The following is a 20,839-nucleotide window of genomic DNA, read 5'->3' on the forward strand; positions in this document are numbered from 1 at the left end:
AGGATCATTCTAGATCCTCTGGATTCTCCAGCAAAGTTTAATGCCATAAATTGCTGCTAAATAAATCATGCACCTACTTTATTGCTCCCAAATACTATAAATTTATAAAGAGTAGAGATCAAGATTTAACTTTCTCTGCCCCACCCTCTGACCACGTAATATGCACGTGGCAAGAGCTTAATCCCATTTTATTCATTAAGTGAATGGGGAACAAAAAGAGATTTATTTCCTTCCATTCCCCAACGACAGAAATCATCAAGTCCAGAAGTGTCAGAAAAACACATTATGGTCAGCCCCTAAGTTCAATTTCAGAATAAGTCAAGCCTTCATAAAATGGAAAAAATGAGCACATGATTAGACGAACATTTTCAAATAGAGCTACACCCACTTTATATTGATAAAATACAGACATAATACAGAGTTATGATAAATTGTTCTCCTGAGTTTTTAAATTTTCTAATGGTTATTTTTTATTTCATGAGCCTGGCCTTTCCCTTACCTGGTTCATAAGTGGCTGCAGATTAGGGATGGACCACATTTTATTTGCTGGGTTGGCAGAGAGCATATTCATTTACACATACACTTCACAGAAGGGGGCTTGGAGGATCTAATTTATCTTCCTTTCTTCTGTATAGAGCGGCTATTTTCTCAATGGAATAATTAATAGTGCCAACAATATGCCAAAGATATAAAAATGGATACATGCAAGCATTGTCACTTTTGAGAGGTGATACTGTTGTGCTACTTAGTATGTGTGATGCAGACTCCTGTTTGTTTTATGTATTCTTTAATTTTTCTTGGTAAGTCCACCCTACTTATTGAATCTATATTCTGCTCTAAAAGTTCAATTTTATAAATATTTTCTTAAAGGGACGACAGATTCTCCTACGGCTAGACACTATTTCCTGATGACGTGGAGGAAAACAAAACAAAGAAGCAGGTGCTTTCATGTCATTTCCACATATTTAACTTGTTTTCTTTTGTCTTTTCCAACACGTTCCATGTAACTTGATTTTAGGCACTACAGAAACAAACAAAAAAAACTTTCAAGAAAAAAAAAAGAGGTCACTTTGTCTCACTGCTAACAAAAATATGCCAATGACAAGAAACTCACCGACAGTTATGGCAAATCTTGTGGTTGGTTCTATCTGTCTATTATACATTATATCGTTATCATGGGCTGTGGAATTACATCCATTGTTGGACTCTGAAGAGTCACAGTCCATGTGTATATTAGTCCACAAGTGGATCACAATGGTGTTGGGACCCTAGGAAACACTGTGAACTTTTGCTTAGGGAATATAGTCAATGATAGTGTAGCAGCCTTGTATGGTGACAGATGGTAGCTATACTTGTGGTGAGCACAGCACAACATAAAAAGATGTTGAATCCCTGTGTTGTACACCTGAAACTAATGTAACAATGTGTGTCAACTAGGCTAAAAAAAATTTTTTTTTTAAATGAATTCCTGTTTCAACAACTACTAGCAGCCTTATAAATCCTCCCAATGGGAGGAACTCTGGTCCACTGCTGGGCACCTTCCAGGGATACTGGCACTTAGTAGATGTGCAGTAAATATTTGCTGATTTTTTTTTTTTGGATACTTAAGCCTTTACGCTGACTCAGTACCAACTGGGGTAGAGACGATATATGATCATCAGTCACTTCCCACAACTTCTGCCTGAACTCAGTGAACGTTTGGGGAGTGATAGACCCTCTCTGACAATATGATAGAAATTATACTCTCTGTCTCCAGTTACCTCTATGATTTACATTTTTGATGACTGAAATTTTGTTGACTAGAATTCTGTGAGAAAGGCAGTAGCATTTTGTAAAGACTGGTTTGTAATACACTTGAGATCTGGATAAGCAGATCACTTTTTATGAGATAGAAGTAAGGCATCAGGTGTACCTAAAATTTACCATAGGTAAACTTTATATATACAAACAATTAATACAGTTTCCATATTCTTAACTAAGAAGAAATTTAGTCTGAACACATATACTAACATAAGTTATCATTCTTGTCATTTGTACCATCTTAAAAAAAGTTTCTTAACTTATTGATACCATCATAGACACCTGGTAGCAATGCAATAGTTAAAGATCTATCTGGGTATCCTTTAAAATTCAATTTTCAGATGTTTGTAAGGAAACACCCAGATTCTTAGATTTGCTATGCAGAGTTGTCTGTAGAGATGCAAATTTCATTTCTCTCTATATATTCTTTTCTTTCTAAAAATTTTTTTTAAAACTGCTAAGTCATTTTGAATCATACACTGCATGAAAATAGACTGTCTTAATACTGGAGATGGTTCATCTTTATTGTCTAGGGTCCTCCCCCTCCCCCAATATGCAAAAATAAAACAATCTCTCAGCTCACCTCCACATCTCCATATACCTTAACTTTTTTTTTTTGAATGAAGTACAGGTGCTTCATTTTAAATGTGGTTCCATTCCATTTAAAACCAAAAATCCTGGTAAGTGACTACAATGCTTAACATGTTGGCATTCACGGCGCTTGCACCGTATAGGCAAATTTGGGCCAGGCCACCCCTACTGTGTAATACATTTAATCTGGGCTCTGTAATCTCAACTGTGATTATCCTCTTTGTTGTTTTCAAGGCTGCAAGTTCCCAGCAAAGTTGGAAGGCCGACTGAGCTTTATTTTCCAGCGAATATTGTTTTTGCTCTGTTGCTGAGTTGGAAGCACAGCTGTGCAAAGAGTTTCAAGGAACCAAGGGATGGTCACAGAATAACCAGCTCACAACTTCGCCCTGAGTTCACAAACTGTGGGCTATGTAATAATTACATGAGCAAGTCCACTGCCACCACCACTTGCATGACTTTTAGGCTAAATCTGTGTCAAGTAGTATTGATTTATGTTCATCTCAGGGGTATGTTTTTCCCCTGATTTTGTCCAACTTACAGAGCAATGGACAGGAATGGGACCTAATTTCATTTTCCATACAGTGACTAGCATGTTATTTGTGCTTTATGACTGGAATGGAAATAGTAGGAACAGAACCTAAACTGCTAATTTAAGTAGAACCATAATGTTATCCTTAAAAAAAAAAAAACTTTATTTGGTAAAAGCATCATTCATAACAGTAAAAGCAACAAAACATCCTAAGCCATACTCTATATACTTCAAAATACCGCAAAATAATTTTCATTAATAACAAGTTTAAGTCTTATATTCATAATTAACTCTTCAAGGTTAAATTACTATTTAGGTACCTTTGGATGCATTATCATAGGAGAAAAGGATCTGCCAACATTTCTAAACAAGATCTCCAATTACACAGTTCCAAGATAAACAAAATGGACTTTAAAGTATTAAAAACTATGGGCCACAACACCAGCTTGGAAAAGAAAGTCCTTTCAGAAGAAAAGGAAATAGTATAAACTTTGAGCTCTTCTAAACAAGCTTTCAATGGAAGAAGGAGATAGTGACTTTACCTTTCTAGAAGTGAGAGCAGATACTTCAAAATAGTAATTCAAATAATAAGTGATACTAGTAATTCGAGTTTTACAGTGGAATAATAAATTATGACCGGACTAACTTGGGACTAAAATTATTAATTGTTCAAAATAACTCACACTTCCTATTCTAGAAAATATCTTCTTAATCTTGACCTAGAGAAAAGTCACTATCTAGTAATATCTTTCTTCAGTGGCTCAGAGGCACTCAATTTCCATTGTCAAAGATACCCATTTAAGTGGGTAATATCCAAACATATACTGATGCGTTATTCAGATCTTACTTTTCAAGTGGAGGGGCAAGAGAAACTGGTACTGTATTTGAAATTTAATTACAAAAATCAATTCTCAGGAATTAAAGAGAATGCTCCAGAAGCAGGCTGAGGACAAGATTTGGCCACTGAATGCTGTGTGAAGAAGCTCTTGCTGAAACACAAGAACAGAATAAGCACATCCGAGCTGAGAGTGTGCCGGTCACAATCCTGGGACTTACACCCAGGGAAACCTGTCCTTAATTTATCCCACCGTGTGTAGATTTGGCAAGGATCTCCAAACATCATTTACATACCATATGCCCTGAATTACCTAGGCACAATGGCTGTGGACAAATATGATGTTTCGGGTGTGACTGCTTCCTTTTTTAAGTTCTGCAGCTTTCACTTAATTTTTCCCATTGCCACATAATTTAATGCAATATTGCGTGTTGCAAAAGAATGTTTTGCTAAATCAATAAATAGTTCACTGTGCCTTGTGATTAGAAGAAGACAACTCTGAGGTGGGTGAGCAGGAGGTATTATTTCTCCCATGTAAGAACCAAATAGGGAAATCAGCTCTTTATGCTTTGGACTCATTTTAACCTTTGTCTCCTTAATGAGCACATAAATGCCAAGGCATTCAGCAACAAAATAGAAATCAGATATTCTGGCTCCTAGGGAACATACAAAATTGGTCAGTAGGTTTTCATGTTTAAAAGGGATTCCTGAAAATAGACTCTATCTATATTTGTTCCTCTTAGTAATAAAAGGCATTATAATTGTCCTGTGCCTTGGTTTCCCCTCTTCCCTCAATAATGGTATTAATACAAATTCAGTATTATTTGTCCAAATCTCAAGCTAAATTTAAGGTCAGACTGAAAAAATGTGTACCTAAACCAAAAAGATCAATAACCTAAAAAAGGCTTGGAACAGAATTACGTACATATTTTTTGTTGTGTACTATAAATTTGACTGTATAAACTTCCAATTAAAAATGACATTCACACCATCATTTTTGATAGAATTTTGCACAGTAGGAATACTCATTAATGCAGGGTAATACAGTGTGATAAGCAGCTTAGACATCAAAATAGTAAAAAAAAAAAAAAATGCCAGTTGGTCTACTCTGTACATGAGTAAAATAAAACTTAGAAAAATTAAATACCTGAGGAATTAATTAAAAAGAACACTTATTGGAATACATATATATTTTTAACTCTGTCAAAGCAAGAACATCCGTTCTCTGGTCAGTTTCTGTAGGATCTCAGTCCTAATAAAAAAATAAAATAAAATAAACCCATCCTATATTTGATGATAAAACATTAAATGCATTGCCATATTCAAAATGGAATAAAATACAATTTAAATGATTTTACTTATCCTCCAACTGCCCTTCCAAAAATTGTGTGTGTGTGTGTGTGTGTGTATGTGTGTGTGTATGTGTGTGGCATGTGTGTTTGCCATTTAATACGAAGCACCTCAGATATGTGAGTTCTTTTCACCATTGATAAAAGAGAAATAAAAGCCCAACAGCTAAGTGTGTGAACATGGGTCATTTCTTCATCTTTAACTGGAAAACACGAAGTGATCATATATAATTCTCAACTGTTCGTTAAGGTAATTGGCAAATGAGGTGCGTCCATACATTAGCAGAGAAATACGTAAAGGGCAATGCAGTAATTTCAGAATATTATCAAATAATTTGCTTTCTTTAGGGGGCAAGAAAAGAAAGAAGCTACCACTTGAAGACCAGCAGTGAAAGGGTTAACAGACATATGCTGTATAATTAGGAGATGCATTAATGATTATGAATAGTAAATGATTTGGTGCAAAGAAAAAATTTTAGTCAAAGGGACATGTACCTATCTTACATGTTTATTAGTAACTGTATATAACTAGAGAATTCTGCTATTAAGAATCTTGCATTATTGGTGTAAATACTTCCAAGGGTACATCAAATTGTAATCTTTCATACGACATCCATCAAACCAGGCTGGAGATTTTGACAAACATTAAACACAGTAAGGAGGCAATTATGTATGCATGATTTAATCTGCAACTAATTAATATGCAAATTTATTCATATGTTAGTTACTAAATTAAAAATGCAAAGAAGCCCTTATGGTGATTCTCGAAATTTTGCACAAACAGAACATTTAAAATGTAAGAAAAATGAAGTTTTTTAGAAACCTATAACACACTTTTAGTGTCTCTAGAACCTGTTGCATTAAGAAGACTCAAAAATATGTGTTTAAATACTAGATAATAATTTAAAAGGTGTGCTAATTTTATGTGAGAATGTGGGAACAGAAAGGTTAATCAGAATTCTCTCGAACTCTTAAGAGATACACTCTAATTACCAGACAAATGGTATTCTATTTCTAAGCTTCCTTCCCTGCTTTTAGGCTTGTCAGAAGTTGGTCATCTTACTGATATCTTGCACAAATGCTTAGGGGAAATAAATAGTATTTGAAAGCAACCAGAGACACTGAAAATTCTAGGGGAACTTTGAGACCATTTGGTGTTCACTACACATACAATTCACTCCTCAAGATGGCAACTCGCTCTTTTCGCCTTTGGGGAACAGCTCTTTGCAAACAGAGAAATGGGAGGCAATTCTAGAGGGAGGCTAGAAATTCTCCCAAACTCTCTTCCAAACGGATCTTCAAAGAAAATAACGCGACTAACACAAGAGCAACAACCTCCCCAAAAAGCAGAAGGTGATTTCATCCGAATTCAATCTGGCTATTTCAGCCTCGCATTTTCCAGACAGTCCCAAACTGATTTGAATCTCTGATGGGCGATGAGGGATGTGCACTAGTGATAATTTAAAAATATCTCTGGGTGTCTGCATACAAGGGAGTATCCAGTCAAGTGCATATATTATCCTTTGGCTCTGCTGCCTCCTGCCAGAGTCTGGTTTCCCGGGGACCTCCTAGGGACCAGCAGCAAGGGTGTGTGTGCGTGGATCCCCCCTCCTCTGACTCCCCTTCTCATCCGGAGTCCAGGGCCCCGTGCACAGCTCCTGGAGCCGGCACTTGCAACAGCTGTACTGGCCCCAAGAAAGCAACACAACTGAATTGTAGGAGGAAGCACAATAAAAGCGTCTACAGCTCTTCCCAGGGCACTGAACTCTCACCCACGGTTTAAAAAAAAAAAATCGCCATCAGTCTCCTCGCTGCCAAGTGACACACAAAAAGGAAGTTAACCATTGGCTGTTACTCGCATTCACTGTCTGATTCTGGTCTCCCAGCTTCCCTTCGCCCATTCTGATGCCAAGCGGACTCCAGCTTGCCCATTTCATTTCGACCACGGCAGCCAAAAAAAGCACTGCCCCACCGTGCAACGACAAGCAGTCTGTTTTGATATTAGTACCTCAGTATGTGATAGAAGAGAGTCAGATGTCCCCAAACTATGTGCCCTCCCCCGAGGGACTCCGTCCTGGCCTTCCTTGGCCAGAGGGCTGGGGAGCGTGCCACGGATCCTCGGCCTCGGCAGCACGGGGGAGGGAAGCTCAGCATCCGCAGGGCCCACAGGGATGGCGAGGACACACTCTTCTGGGGACAGGATTCGTGCCCTCCGCCCCAGCCCTCGCGTCTAACTGGAAATCTCAACTCCTGTTCTAGTCACTCCCTGCCAGCCAGCATCCACGAGCACAAACTGAATTACATATAAGAAAAGGAGTCTTTTTTCTTATGTAATTAAATCTTAGGAGACGCTAGTAAGTAAACATCAGATTTTTTTTTTTCCCCATGAAAGGAAGAGGAATATTCGGAGAGAGGAAGATGGTAGTAAAATCCTCTCCCTCTGCGGCCCCCCATCCCCGTACCCCAACACATTCGGATTCCTTAGCCTAAATGCATGGAACCCGACTCTAACCTGCTTTAACCTCTCCACGGGCCCTGTAATGCTCTCATTCCCTCCAGCACTAACGTAGCAGGCCTTTTAGGGATTCCAACGAGGCATCATCAGGTGAGGATCTCCATTTCTGGGCATTTCAGGAATCTGAGAGTAACCCAGGCCTCTTTAATTTTTACAGGTGACTCAATTTTTGTTGTGACCAGAACTGAACATAAAGCTTTTAAAAGCTTAAATGTACACATTTATGCATTCATTACACAGTGTTAAATCTAATTTGTTCTTTTTACTGTCACAGGAAGCACATGTTTAAAGCAATCTGTTTCCTCATGTGAATGCTTTCCTGTCTGTTTAAAAAAAATTGCGACACACTTTACCCTGAGTAACCAAGAGGTGATCATAAATATCCCTAAATAGCATTAAACAGATATGAAAGACATTAACACTTTCAGAATGCCAAAGTAGTATTAAAAAAAAAATTCTAACAGATGCTCCTAGGTCAAAAAGTGAAATGTGTGTTTCCTGAAAAAACACTCTCATCAGAATCATAAATGAACTGTGAGCGGAGAAGAGGTGTTGCTGAACAAACGGGGATCCTTTTGGGGAGGAACACAGCAATCCACTGCCAAAGTGTACTTGCCATAAAAAGCCAAATTGAAATGGAAGTTTGATGAAAACCAATATCCTTTGTGATCCACAAGGTGGCAATGACTACAAATGAGGTGTGGCTCCCTCGGATCTATCGAGTTTCCCAGAGAGACAGTCGGTCTCTGTGACCCCAAGCCTCTGTCCCGCTCGGGGACACCAGGAAGGGATCCAGCCACAAGGACCTTTCCTGAGGAGTCTAACGTGCGGCCTGGCTTTTCCGTCAATGAAAACTGTCTGGGAAAAGTCACTCGTTGGGGGAGGTGGAGACCATGCTCTCTTTCCCCCACTCCCTTTGGCAGATGTTTTTTTCTTTCAATGCAAGGCTTCACTCATCAGCCCGTGTAAAAAAAAAAAATAATAAATTTGTTCTAAGTCTCCCTTAGCTGACAAGCAAAAACAAGTTTTCATTTATGAATTCAGCAATGGCACTGAGAAAAAAAAATTACAATGTGGCAAAGGCCAGAATCCAGCAGTTCTTGGACTTTACCTTAAAACATCTGGATAAATAGTCCTGTTTCATGTTAGCAATTTACCTAAACAGGTCTAAACAAATCCAACTCTGTTTCACGTGAGAAGTGCAACAGAGCACCACATACTCCCTCTCCCCAACCCATCTCCAGTGGCCATCAGGTGGAATAAAAACCCCAGGCCTGACCTCGTCTCACAGGGACCAGAGCCAGCCCTTCCAAGGGGGTGCATGGCTCGGGAGGATCCGCTTGCGGCCAATCACAGGGGAGGACTGATGGAAGATGAAAGAAGAAGCATGTATCTCCTTATCGCTCAGAGTCAGGGCTGATTCAGGCATCAACAAACTCCTGGCAGAGGGAACCATATTACGCGGTGCTCCGTCATCTAGGCCTCACGTCCCATTTCAAAAGAAGGAGGATGGGAGTGCATGCTTCCGGCACAAACTTTGTAGAGTGACAAGTCTAATGATTCAAACAGCTGGCAAGGGGGCTTGGCCTGATAGAGACACTCCTGGAGGGATGAGAAGACCTACAAAAAGTGCCTGCAGTAGTACATAATTTCAGAAAAAAGCAAGTGACCCCCATTAGATAGAATTCTTCCAACAGGTAGTTGAGGCTCTGACCTCGGCTCCTGCTCCAGGAGGCTGCGTGTCAAACTCTCTCAAGTGCCCGAAGACAGGCGGACACCTTGCTGCCGATGTTGGCACTGCCGGGGGCTCAGCAGCACCGTCACCAGGCCTGCGTGTTTCTTACGTATTTACGAGAGCTCAGCACTGCGCCGCGCACGTTATATAGATTTTGTCGTTTATTTCTTTCTTACGGTGTTATCAAGGGGTACATCTGTTTTCCCCATTTGTAAGGGAAGATTCGAGGCTATCAGGGTCATGTGCCCACGGCCCTGGGCCGGGAAGTGGCCCGGCCACTGGAGCCCGGGTGACCACCGTCCACGCTCGGGCCACCGGGCCATAGCGTCTGGGCCGCAGGGACGCCCCGGCCAACGCTCAAGCCTCCCTACGGGCCCAGCCCCGGCACAGGCTGTGCACTGCAGCCAGCGCACACCTCACAGGTACTGATGGTCATTCCACAGTGCCACCGAGCTTTGGAAGACTTAATTTATTCCAGATTGGCAAGTCCTTGAGACACAAACAACAATCAGGTGGTGGAGAGCTTTCTGTTCCACCAAGTGGCCCAAAGAGCCACTGGCAGGAGAGCAAGAGCATCATGATTAAAGACAGACCAACCCTGCAGACACACTGGGTCTCAATCCCAGCTCTGCCATTTACTGGCTGTGTGACCTCGGGCACGTGTCTTCACCCCTCTGTGTTTGGTTTCTTAGGTCACGAATGAAGGGTAGGATATCCCATCCCGAAGGCTTTTGTTGGAGTTATGTGATTTATTAGATGCAAAGGGCTCAGTTCCTGGCACAGAACAAGCACTACGGTGTGGACTCGTCACTGGTGCATCCACATCACCTCATGAGGCAGGTGCGATTTATACCTGCTTCACAGACCGTGAAACAGGTTTGTGACACAACCAGGGCCACTAAGTGAGTAAGCTGACAATCCCAGACATTTAATTAGGAAGAGCTCTTTATTTCTAGTGCAGTGTTGTTTCCATCCCACCACACCACTCCTATGACTGTATTCATTCACTGGAAATGTGTTTCAAAGAAATATGCAAGGCAGTGAATGTGGCCTCTACGGGCCAAAAAAAGATGCATGCAAGGAAGATCCTTACCCCTTCCAAGGTGGTTACCAGCAAGTAAGGGGACTCGACATTTCCAAAATGAACCTGAAGGACAGTAAATCCCTACGTTTCACTGTGTGCATCACTTGATTTGTTTTTTTTTTTTGAATGCACAACCTTCTCTGAAGGCCAGACTTCATGCTCGTCAATGTGCTAAGGTCATCTCCAGCAGTTGGGGATGTTAAGTGACACAACATTGAAAACTTCCCTAAACAGGAAGGACCTTAGCTGTGAAACTCCACAACTTAAATACAGAGTATACTGGAGAGCAAGAGATGTTCAGTGTGACTTGGAGTATCAGAAATGCTTTCTTCTCCCTCCCACCTGGATGCTCCCAGTTTGTTATTATAGGTTCCACTTAACAGCTAGGTTGTTGGTGTAATTTATTAAAGGGAAAACAAAGTAGCACTGTGTGTAGAATAATTACTTCTTGGGATTTGAATTTCATAATTCCAACTATATTATCGGCCCATAATAAAAAAAAAAAAGCTGAATTCCATTTTCTTTTGCCCAACCCTATCAATTAAGCTACAGATGATGATATGTGGCTTGTGTTGTATATACCTAAAAATAAAAATCATATCAAGGCACTCTAGGAAGAACCCACAGGTTTCGGCAATAAAATCTCACTTGTGAAGCATATGCCCTAGTATTGAATGGCAGACTCTGTACCTTTTTATGACATAACAATACTTTAAAACAGTACAATAGTCACAGAAACACATTGATTTTCTATTTAACCTAATGGCTTACAAATTTCAAACTGATTCAACAAGTCTTAATTGCCAGGCCATGAGCATTCTTTTAAAACCTCAGCTTCAGTACGAGGAAAGAGTCGCCTACGACTGTGCCCTTAGACAAATTTTATTTTTTATCTCACCTGCTAGCATCTCAAGTTATTAGACTTTCCTACAATAAAGCTTGAGGTTTTACACTCCACTTATTATTGAATTATTTTGTGCTTCGAGTTTGTTTCATAATGAGGAAGCCAGAAAATATTATTGTACCCTAGGTTAATACACCTGAGCACCTGTGAAACAACTGAATTCCCCAACCAGGGTTACTTGAAAACATTAACACTCAGAATCAGCCTCCTACTTGAAACTGCTTTCTCACGGCAGCTAATGATATAATGATATACTTTGCCAATCGGTACAATGAAAGCCATTACGATATTATTATACGTATAATCCAGGAGGCATACTTAGAATGATATAGGCTGGGGATAAGGAGGCTGCTGCAGACAGATTTTCTTGGATGGTATCAAAATAATTGCTGCAAAACAGCATTTTTCTTTTTTTTTAAGAAAAAAAAATCCCTAGATGGTGACAGCAAGTGGTAACAGTGACAGTTTGTGTATGTGTGTGAGGAATATACCACAAGGGTCATTTTTCTGAGAACACTAAGTCTTTCTAATAGGAGTCCAGGTTTCACGAAGGAAATGCCTTTTAATCACTAACCGTGGCAAAAACTATCGACACACAGCCTCACACCAAAACATTTCTTTACAGCTCGCTACCAAGGGGGCTTTACTGACAAACGCCCTTCTTCTCCTGTTCCACTGAAGACGCAAACTGCGCTTAGGGACACTGAGTACACGTACAGGTCCTCCTCGGATTCCTCTACAAGTAAACGCCTGTGAATCAAGTTTCAGCCTTAGCGTATTTAGGATTGATTAATTCCTCGGATGACAAAGTCAAACTAGAAAGAGGAGAGTGGCTGTGGCTGCACGACTTGAATAAAATTCTCAAAACACTCTTTTCAAACTCGAATTTGCACATTCTTTCGGAGTGGAAATCGGTGCTTCTCACCGAAACTTAAATCATTTTTCCCAACCCTGAAATCCTTCCAAATGCAGATTCTTCTGCACTACCTTAATTTCTCTGAAGAGGGAGTAGAAGCTCAAGCAAAGCAGGAAACTCCCAGAGCTCTGTACCTATGCAACAGCTGCAACTACCAAAAAAAAAAAAAAAAAAAGGAATCATTCACATGCTGCTGTTTTGAGATAAAATAATTGAGTATTTAAAACTACAGGTTTTGCACCGCATTTTATAAAAGCTCTTATTTCCCTAAAAGGAGCACACTCCAGTACACAAATATACCCCAGGACAGTTGAGATCAAGGCTGAGAACCTCATGCTATTGCTTGGAAATGTGACTTTATGTTCAGTTTAAGAATTCAGTGCAATTTATTTAAAAAACAAAACAAAGCAAGTGTCTGTCAACAGCCAGACAGAATTAAATCTGCTTTAAGAAAGTACAACTTTGCTATTTTTGAAAAGACTCTTCATTCCTTTTAAGGCTATTGTCACATTATTCTGAGAGAGTCTTACTGAGTCCTCCACGTTCTATCTGATTTTGCTTTACGACTTTCAAGCAAGAACTTCAGATTTGTTTGAAATCAGGAAAACGCACCTTGTAAAGGCAGGAATTATCAGTGATCGGGGGGGAAAAATGAGAAAACTTTCCTATGTTAGAAAATAAAATGAATGGTTCAATCAATGAAATCTTGGAAGTTTGGAAAACGATACCCCACCAAATAGTAAGCCAGGCATCTGTGTAATTCCACAAACATAAAATAAATTCACAGGCCAACCACATGCTGCAAAACAAGTTTCTATGATTTCAGAACGCATGCGAGCCTCTCTTAGGTAAAGCAGCCTCACGGTTAGCTTCTCAGATTTCCTAATAATTAAACCACTCAGACAAAGTCCAAGCCTTCACATCAAAATATACTCTTCGGTGCAAGTGATAAAATGAGGTTCCAAATAACTGTTTCCTGGAATGCATTTCTCCTTTCTCAGCACATGAGGCCGGTTTTATACTGAATGCTATTGTTCCAGGTGTTAACAAAATCCTGATCAATCTTAGCAGGTGAAATATCGAGAACTTGGTTAAAAATAGAAATACACACGCCGGTGGGGCAGATATAAATCACACACACCCACCTTAGAAGAAAGAGCTTGCTTGGTACAATAATCAGACAAAGGGGGCCGGGAAGGCATTTCTATTGAGGAGGAAACTAGGTGGTTGTGTCTCATTGGAGTGTTTGACACATATATCCTTTTCATGTGTAAAGATAATCCCAGGAGAGCTCACAAATAGGCAACCCTTTCCTCTAGAGTTGACTTTTGTGTTTTTCTTCTCCCTTACATTTCTTCCCACTTTATATCTAAAGTATACACACCAGAAGTCATCCTTTAAAGGGGAGCCGGAATAGAGTTCCTAAGAGCGAGGATGAGGGAAGAGAGATTTCAGTATTCTAAAATTCCAAACAAAAATATAGAAATCTTGCAGCAAACTCCTGAGAGATTGGCATGCCTAATGGTACATATGTCGTATTTGTGTGAATCTCATATGTGTCCTCAAATATTCTTAATAGGATAAGAACCCCCAATAAAAACTTCAAATTTGGAGATTCACCTATCTTTGCGTCATAACCAGAAATTCACCAAAAAAAAAAAACAAAAAACAAAAAACATAACCGCCAGAGCCTCTAACTGTAATAGAGAGGGTAAGATTGGTTTTCAAAGAAAGAATGTATATGCTGAACCTCTGAAGGCTATGGTTTAGTAAATTCAGTATTAACTGCACAAAAATATATGTTCTCTGTGATGACCATTTTCTCAACGTTCACGGGGCTCCCCAGTGTCTTGTTACCTATTCTGCATAAACTGTGTGAATAATTCTTTTGTCCTATTGGGGATGATTTAATTGCACTATACTTCATCTCTTTTCTGTATATACATTTTCATAACTCGTAAGCATAATTTTTAAACGTCTGAACTTCACATTTCAATATCTGTAACTGGAGAATGGGCACACTAAGTTTAAAGTTAACTATGTGAGCTACACAACATTTTTTAAAAAGATTTTATTTGTTCATGAGACACACAGAGAGAGAGGCAGAGACACAGGCAGAGGGAGAAGCAGGCTCCAGACAGGGAGCCTGATGCGGGACTCGATCCCAGGACCCGGGATCACAACCTGAGCCAAAGGCAGATGCTCAACCACTGAGCCACCCCGGTGCCCCCCAAACATTTCAATGTAAACACCTATATCTGTATTTTTTCATGAAGGATCTTCTTCTCCAGGAATGAACCTTCAGGAGGCCCCTCCTTTTATGTCTCATCACACAATTGGTTATTCTAGAGTTTGCTAAAAAAGGATGGCGTCTGGCTGGCTGACACTTGGTTCGCTTTAAAATTAATATAAATTTTACTTTGACAAAAGTATTATCATTCAAGTTAAAATTTTGCTGACATGAAATAGCATCACTGTGATTTATGATCAATTTTAAAGCAATGGGGGAAATGATGTATTTTAAGTACTGAGGTTTTCAGTCATATATAATTTCTCAGCCTCTAAGAAGGAAAAAAAATGATTACCAACTTCGCTCTTACACTGTGACTTCCTCAAGCATTTGAGAAAAAAGCCTTTTTTCTAAAAATATTTTAAAGCATGAACTCTACATCATTTTTGAAACCTTCAAATATGGTTTTTTATATAATGGAAAAGGCATGGGACACTTAGTATCATCAACGTTATCCAACTTTTCCTGATATTACTAGTCATCTCTTCAGTAAAAGAAAGTCTCACTTAAACTTTACGATTTTATTTTCTTTAAGAATTCCTCTGTTAAGAAAATTGGTAAACCTGGTATCTCACACGCATTGAATTTTTATTTTTCAAGTCCGCCTAATGATTACGGCATCTCAAATTTTCGTGGAGTACCCAAATCTTATTTTAGAATCTTTTCTACCGTAGAGACTGTTGCTCTTAGGATCCATGTGCCCAAAATTATCTCTGATAATTTTAATACATTTAATACAAAGCTTGCCAGGTCTACGTGATTTTGAAAATGACAAGCAAAGAAAAACAACAACTGTAATTTAACATAAAAAATAGACTTTACTGAAAAGTTCAGTTTGGAAAAATCACTGGCAATAAGACAGGGCATAAACTATTTCTAAGGATAAAACTTATTTCTAGAGAAATCTGAAGTTCCGGGGAACCCAATTGGGGAAGATAGTGAGACTGTCGATTAGAAGTGAAGACAAATTTCGAAGTAAGAATGGTCGTCATTGTTCATAGTTTCTGATTAAATGTATATCAGTTCATACATTCTAATTATAAGGTGACAGAGGTTTTGTGTGTTTCCTTAGCGGTGGGCACAAGAAACTTCCTGAAAGATCACGTCTTTGTGCTTTCTATGTGTGTTTGGAAAAAATATTTTAGCACAGTCCAATGTGAAAATTTTTTTGCTTTCTAGATTTTAATGCCTCCATGTAAGTTTCTAAGAATTATGGATCATTTTCCCCCAAAATGTGATTTAATGTGTCCATTTTTCTCAGGACGAGTTCACGATTCAGTATGTATGCCCATTAGGCTATTCCAAGGTCGGAAATCTGCTGGAAAGATGTTAAGTTTAAGATCTACAATTTCAGGGATCCCCGGTGGCTCAGCGGTTGAGTACCTGCCTTCGGCCAAGGGCGTGATCCTGGGATCCCGGGATCGAGTCCTGCATCGGGCTCCCTGCGTGGAGCCTGCTTCTCCCTTTGCCTGTGTCTCTGCCTCTCTCTGTGTCTCTCATGAATAAATGAATAAAATATTAAAAAGAAAAAAAAGATCTACGATTTCAAAAAGAAAACCAAGATGTAGAAATCAAACAAGAAGTTCACGTGCAGATCCAAGAAACCAGACAGGTGAGGTGAATCCCGGCATCAACAGAAAACCAGGCTTCACTACTGAACTCTGATCAGAGGGTGAGTCTACAGGAACCTGGTGTGTGACTGACACAACATGGTACAGTCTGAGCAGAGAACACGAAAACGTTCTGCAGTGCTAAGCAGGGCTCTTGTGGGCAATTAGATAGTTGTCACTTCACACGCACTTTCCTTTAAAGACCCATCACCCCAACCCTAAGTAAAGGCCTCTGTGGTCCAGAGGGACAGACTGCCTTCCCTCCACTGCGCCTGTGCAGAGCGACCCCTCGGGATGGTTCTCCTGCCACCCTATCACTGCCACGCTCCTGCAGTGACTGGAGGTCTCTAGACGCGGTGCACAGCACACACACAGCCCACGATCCTGCCGGGACCCAGGCATGCTGTTGGGCCAGGCTTCTGTTTCCTTCTCCCACAGATGCTGCAGTATTCTCAAAAGCAGGGCCAGGCAAGCCCCTTGCCCTCACTTCCTGTGAAGATCCAGCCTAATGGTGACAAAAGGGGGGTCCAGCCTCTGTATTCCGGTAATGCCACAAATAATACCTGATTACAGATGTTACAGTTTAAATTTTCTTTGTTTTAGGGTAAGGAAGAGAAAGGGCCCATTTCGAAAAGAAAAAAAAAGTGAGTTGACACAACAGATTGTGACAGATTTATTACTATTTATCACGGTAAATATGTATGGAAGAAAACATGTAAATGTCGTTATCTAGTCATAATCACTCCAAAAGAAACCTTTTATTAGCCCCAGTTTCTTATTATTTGTCATGAAACTACTCTCACATACCGAAGCAAGTTTTAGGAAGTACCTCTTATCGGATTTATATGCACGATTGTTTTTTGAGCTTAAAAAAGAATAATCATGGCAGAGGTCTAAAAAAAAATGAAAATATGGGTCTATTGGGGTAAATGTGTTACAGTGACTACTGCGGACCCCCTCTTTAGATCAAATTAAAATACATATTTTGTGCAGTGGTAATGCATATGGACCTTGTTGTAAGTAATGAGCAAATCAATACGCACAACAAAGCTAATATAAACTAAGTTAAACTGTGATTAAAACAGAGCCCCGAGAGAGAGTTTTTTCAAAGTAGTAACAATAAATAGACGGCTGGATTCTAAAATCAACCAAACTAAGTTACTCTTTTTGCTTAAGAAAGAAAAAACAAACAACAAAATGACAAGGACAAAATTTCCATTTCAATTGAATTTTCCTCCTTGTCTTTCAAAAAAACAGGCTCTATTTAACAAAAATGTTCCTTAAGGACCATTAAAACATTCAGCCAGGATAAATTCTCTAAGAAGAGTAAATCCTGAACTGGCCACCAAAAGCCAAAAATTAAATACAAACTAAATTTCCAATTCCAGATCTACTGGGAAGAGAGGAAAGTCATCTTTGTATTTCTAAACATACGACAACATACCAACAACACACAAACTGTCTAAATAGCAAAGAAAAACCTGTATCAGTGAAATTTTCTACAGTGGCCACTCAGCTCTAGGGAAATACTTGAAAATTTACAATGAATTAGGAAAAATTACTGTTGACAATGATTAAGCAGATAGATAATATCTAATGCCACACCAAAGCACTCTTTGGAAATTGTGTAGCTTTCTGCATGATTTTAGCATTGAGGGAAAAAAAAAAAACAAAGTTTACTGGACTCTGAGGCATAAATAAGGTTCTCCAGCTTTACGTTTCACATGGCTTTTATGGCACACAGCTCCTCCGTCATTTCAGAAGAGTCAAAGGTCCACTTATTGTACTTAGTACTGTCCATATTAGGTTCAGGCATGTTTAAAATGTAAACAGCTGTGAGGACTATATCATTTGAAGTTGTCATAAAAGCTATTAAAAGCTAAAGTTTCATCTACATTAAATCCACCACAAACTTCAAACTTCAAATATGCTGACAAAAACCCGAGGGGATATTAGTCAATTTCAATACAGCATAGAAATTTAAAGAATAAACCATTCAGTACATTTTCTAAGCGACTCACTGGTAGTCCAAAGTGACTACTTTATATGCCATTGGCAGTTTTATTTACACAATATTTTTCTATATTTATGGATAATTTTGTGATGCTTCTTCAACATTACCAAGTCTGTGATAATCAGCGTACAAAATTTTGCTTTTTTTTTTTTCCCGATAAAGGCTCACTCTGATACATTCACTTAATAATTTTTTGGATGAGCTGAACTGAAATCAAGTCAAATACACAGGTGTTTGGGTTAATCTAATCTTAGCACATTTGCAAAACCTATTATTCTCCTAATTTATTAAAAACGAAGTAAAGCTAATATGCAAGCATTGATTGGTGATAGATTTTCAGAAACCGAAATATCACTTTATTTTAGAGGAGAAGAACTTACAATAGGGCTCATTAGCATTCTTTTCAAATACTAGTCCCCTACAGGACACAGGATTAAATTAAACTAAATCAAAACTGTGTATCTATACCTATATCCATCTCACAGGAAGGAAGGATGAAAGGAAGAAAGAAGAGAGGAACTCATATTTTTCTTCTACGTGAGGAGGAAACCACTAGGAAAAGACAGGCTCTGAACAAAATTAAATAAAACCATCCAGGAACTCAGATTTGAAAATATACGTAGGAATTGAAAATAGGGTATGGTTTATTTGGTTGTGATCACCACCACCTTTTGCCACGGTGGGAGACTAGAGGGATCTCAGCAGCCGAGTAGAGCTCCAGGTATGAAAAACACCCAGAATGCTCTTGGTTACAGCTGGATTCTTGTGGTTGTCACCTGGTATTCCAGACACAAATGGCTACTGATGCGGCTACCTTTGAAGCTTTTATTCAGTAACCTCTCTAGAAAATAGAGACATTCTCTCTGCACTCTGGGCTGAAACCCATGTAAATTTTTCCTAAATCCTCTCCACAAATCTCCTTTCGCATGCAAATCCATAAATCATCATAATACCGACAAAGAATTTAACCAACAGATGAAACTAATACTCATTCTCTTGAAAGCCCTGTACAGGTAAAACTCCTGGAACCTCAGGCACCTTTTCAAGGCTCTCTTCAGAGCTTAACCTGCTGAATAGCAACACAACCACCCAGTCTTCCAGGATCTGCAATTAATCACGCCAACGTGGGTCAGGTGGCCGGACGTGCAGGTCGCTTCTCCCTCATCCACATTCTAGATAAACATGCTGCTCTTGCCCCCCTCTCCCTCGCCTCGATCCGCAAAACAGACCACAGTGAACAATATACAAAGCAGGGGGATAAAAAAGCAGTACTTACTGAAGATGGCAAACCTGGAGGAACTTTTCGAACTTTCTTTGTCTGCACCTCTGAAAGAAAACGAAGAGGCGGTGAGGTCCCCGCATGCCCAGTTTCCTAACTAAAACAGATTAGACCACGAAGCCATTTAGATCAGACCAGATTTTCTTAAATCGTTACCTTAGCAAAATGTCAGCACCGCTATCGTATTTTATTCTGGCAGGCATCAAATTCTGCCTTTTTCATAAAAATCAAGATATTTAACTTTTTTTAAGCTATGATTTTTTTTTTAAGTTGCCTTATATGGGCAGCCAAGAGAAAACAAGAAATAAGCATACACCAAAATAGTTCTCCTGCTACTAGAAGTTGTTAACATACCCATCCAATGTACTACTGGGGAGGGGTGGTCACGAGCCTGACATTTGAGCAAAATTTTATGGTTTTGGAGGGTGGGGTGAGGGTAGGGTGAGAAGGGTGGTATTGAAAGAGAGAGGAAGAAAGAAAAAGACTACTAATAATCACTCAGGCTTTCAAACAGAGGAATACCTTACCCATAGCACTACTGTGAAGAGGCCTCCTTCGGGGGTTATTGCTAGAATACTGGTAATACTGGGAGCCAGGTTTGGTGGGCGACAGGGTTCCTGGGGTGCCCATATCCATGTCACCTCCAAGGAGACTCTGCTAAAAGGTTGAAAAGGGAAAACAAACATAGAAGGTTAGTTTTTCACATTCGCCACCCCCCAACTGATTGTTAGTACTTAAACCAACGCAATAAACAAAACAGCATCTGCTAAGCAGCAACAATTACAACACAACCAAACAAAAAGACAAGCAGTCGAAGAAGCTAGCCCAAAGTTTGTGATTTTTTCTTTTTTTTTTTTTTTTTTTTTTGATTCTTGGCTTTTGATAGGAAGATAGAAGGTGATTCTCTTTAAACCGTATTTTCATCTTAAGACAACTCACATTTTAATTTTTTTAAGAAGAGGGCATTTATGTAAGACTCATGTTTCTGTTGATATTTTGTTTTGTTTTTGGTTTTCCTTTCTTTCTTTCTCCCTTTCTTTCTTTCTTTCTTTCTTCTTCTTTTTCTTTCTTTCATCTACACTTAGGCTCCTATCTGAGAACTCTCCATGCCCTTCCTTCACGAGAACCCAAGAAGAATCTAATTTTTTTTCGGACGCACACAACTTCCCCCCGCTGCTCACACGGGGGTGAGTGAGAACGCTCCACTCCACTGAGGACTCTGCTTCCATCCATCGGTACAGCATTATTCCCCACGGATTTACAAGCACCCACGGAAGCGAAAATGCCAGCGGAACCAAGGAGTAAATTCAAATCTCACACTAACTTTCAAAATCATAGACATAGTAGGCATTCCAAGCTAACAGGAGCAAATTAAAGGACATTAGAAT

At 39.5% G+C, this 20,839-nt stretch overlaps 1 protein-coding gene across 18 annotated transcripts in view; it reads right to left on the minus strand.

Moving 5' to 3' along the window:
* The window catches only part of TCF4 (transcription factor 4), a 355,096-nt gene that overhangs the window by 104,683 nt on the left and 229,574 nt on the right, over positions 1-20,839 (minus strand). For 14 of the 18 annotated variants that reach the window (XM_041739349.1, XM_041739357.1, XM_041739358.1 and 11 more), the window contains 2 exons: positions 19,979-20,108; positions 19,449-19,498 (listed from right to left, as the gene is read on the minus strand). In XM_041739349.1, the coding sequence (XP_041595283.1) occupies positions 19,449-19,498; positions 19,979-20,108 (180 nt within the window). Of the gene's footprint in view, positions 1-19,448; positions 19,499-19,978; positions 20,109-20,390; positions 20,407-20,839 lie in introns of those variants that run through there. The other 4 variants (XM_041739369.1, XM_041739354.1, XM_041739350.1 and 1 more) reach the window with 2 other exon arrangements.

Source organism: Vulpes lagopus, chromosome 24 (genome assembly GCF_018345385.1).
Source record: "Vulpes lagopus strain Blue_001 chromosome 24, ASM1834538v1, whole genome shotgun sequence".
NCBI classification, from domain to species: Eukaryota; Metazoa; Chordata; class Mammalia; order Carnivora; family Canidae; genus Vulpes; species Vulpes lagopus.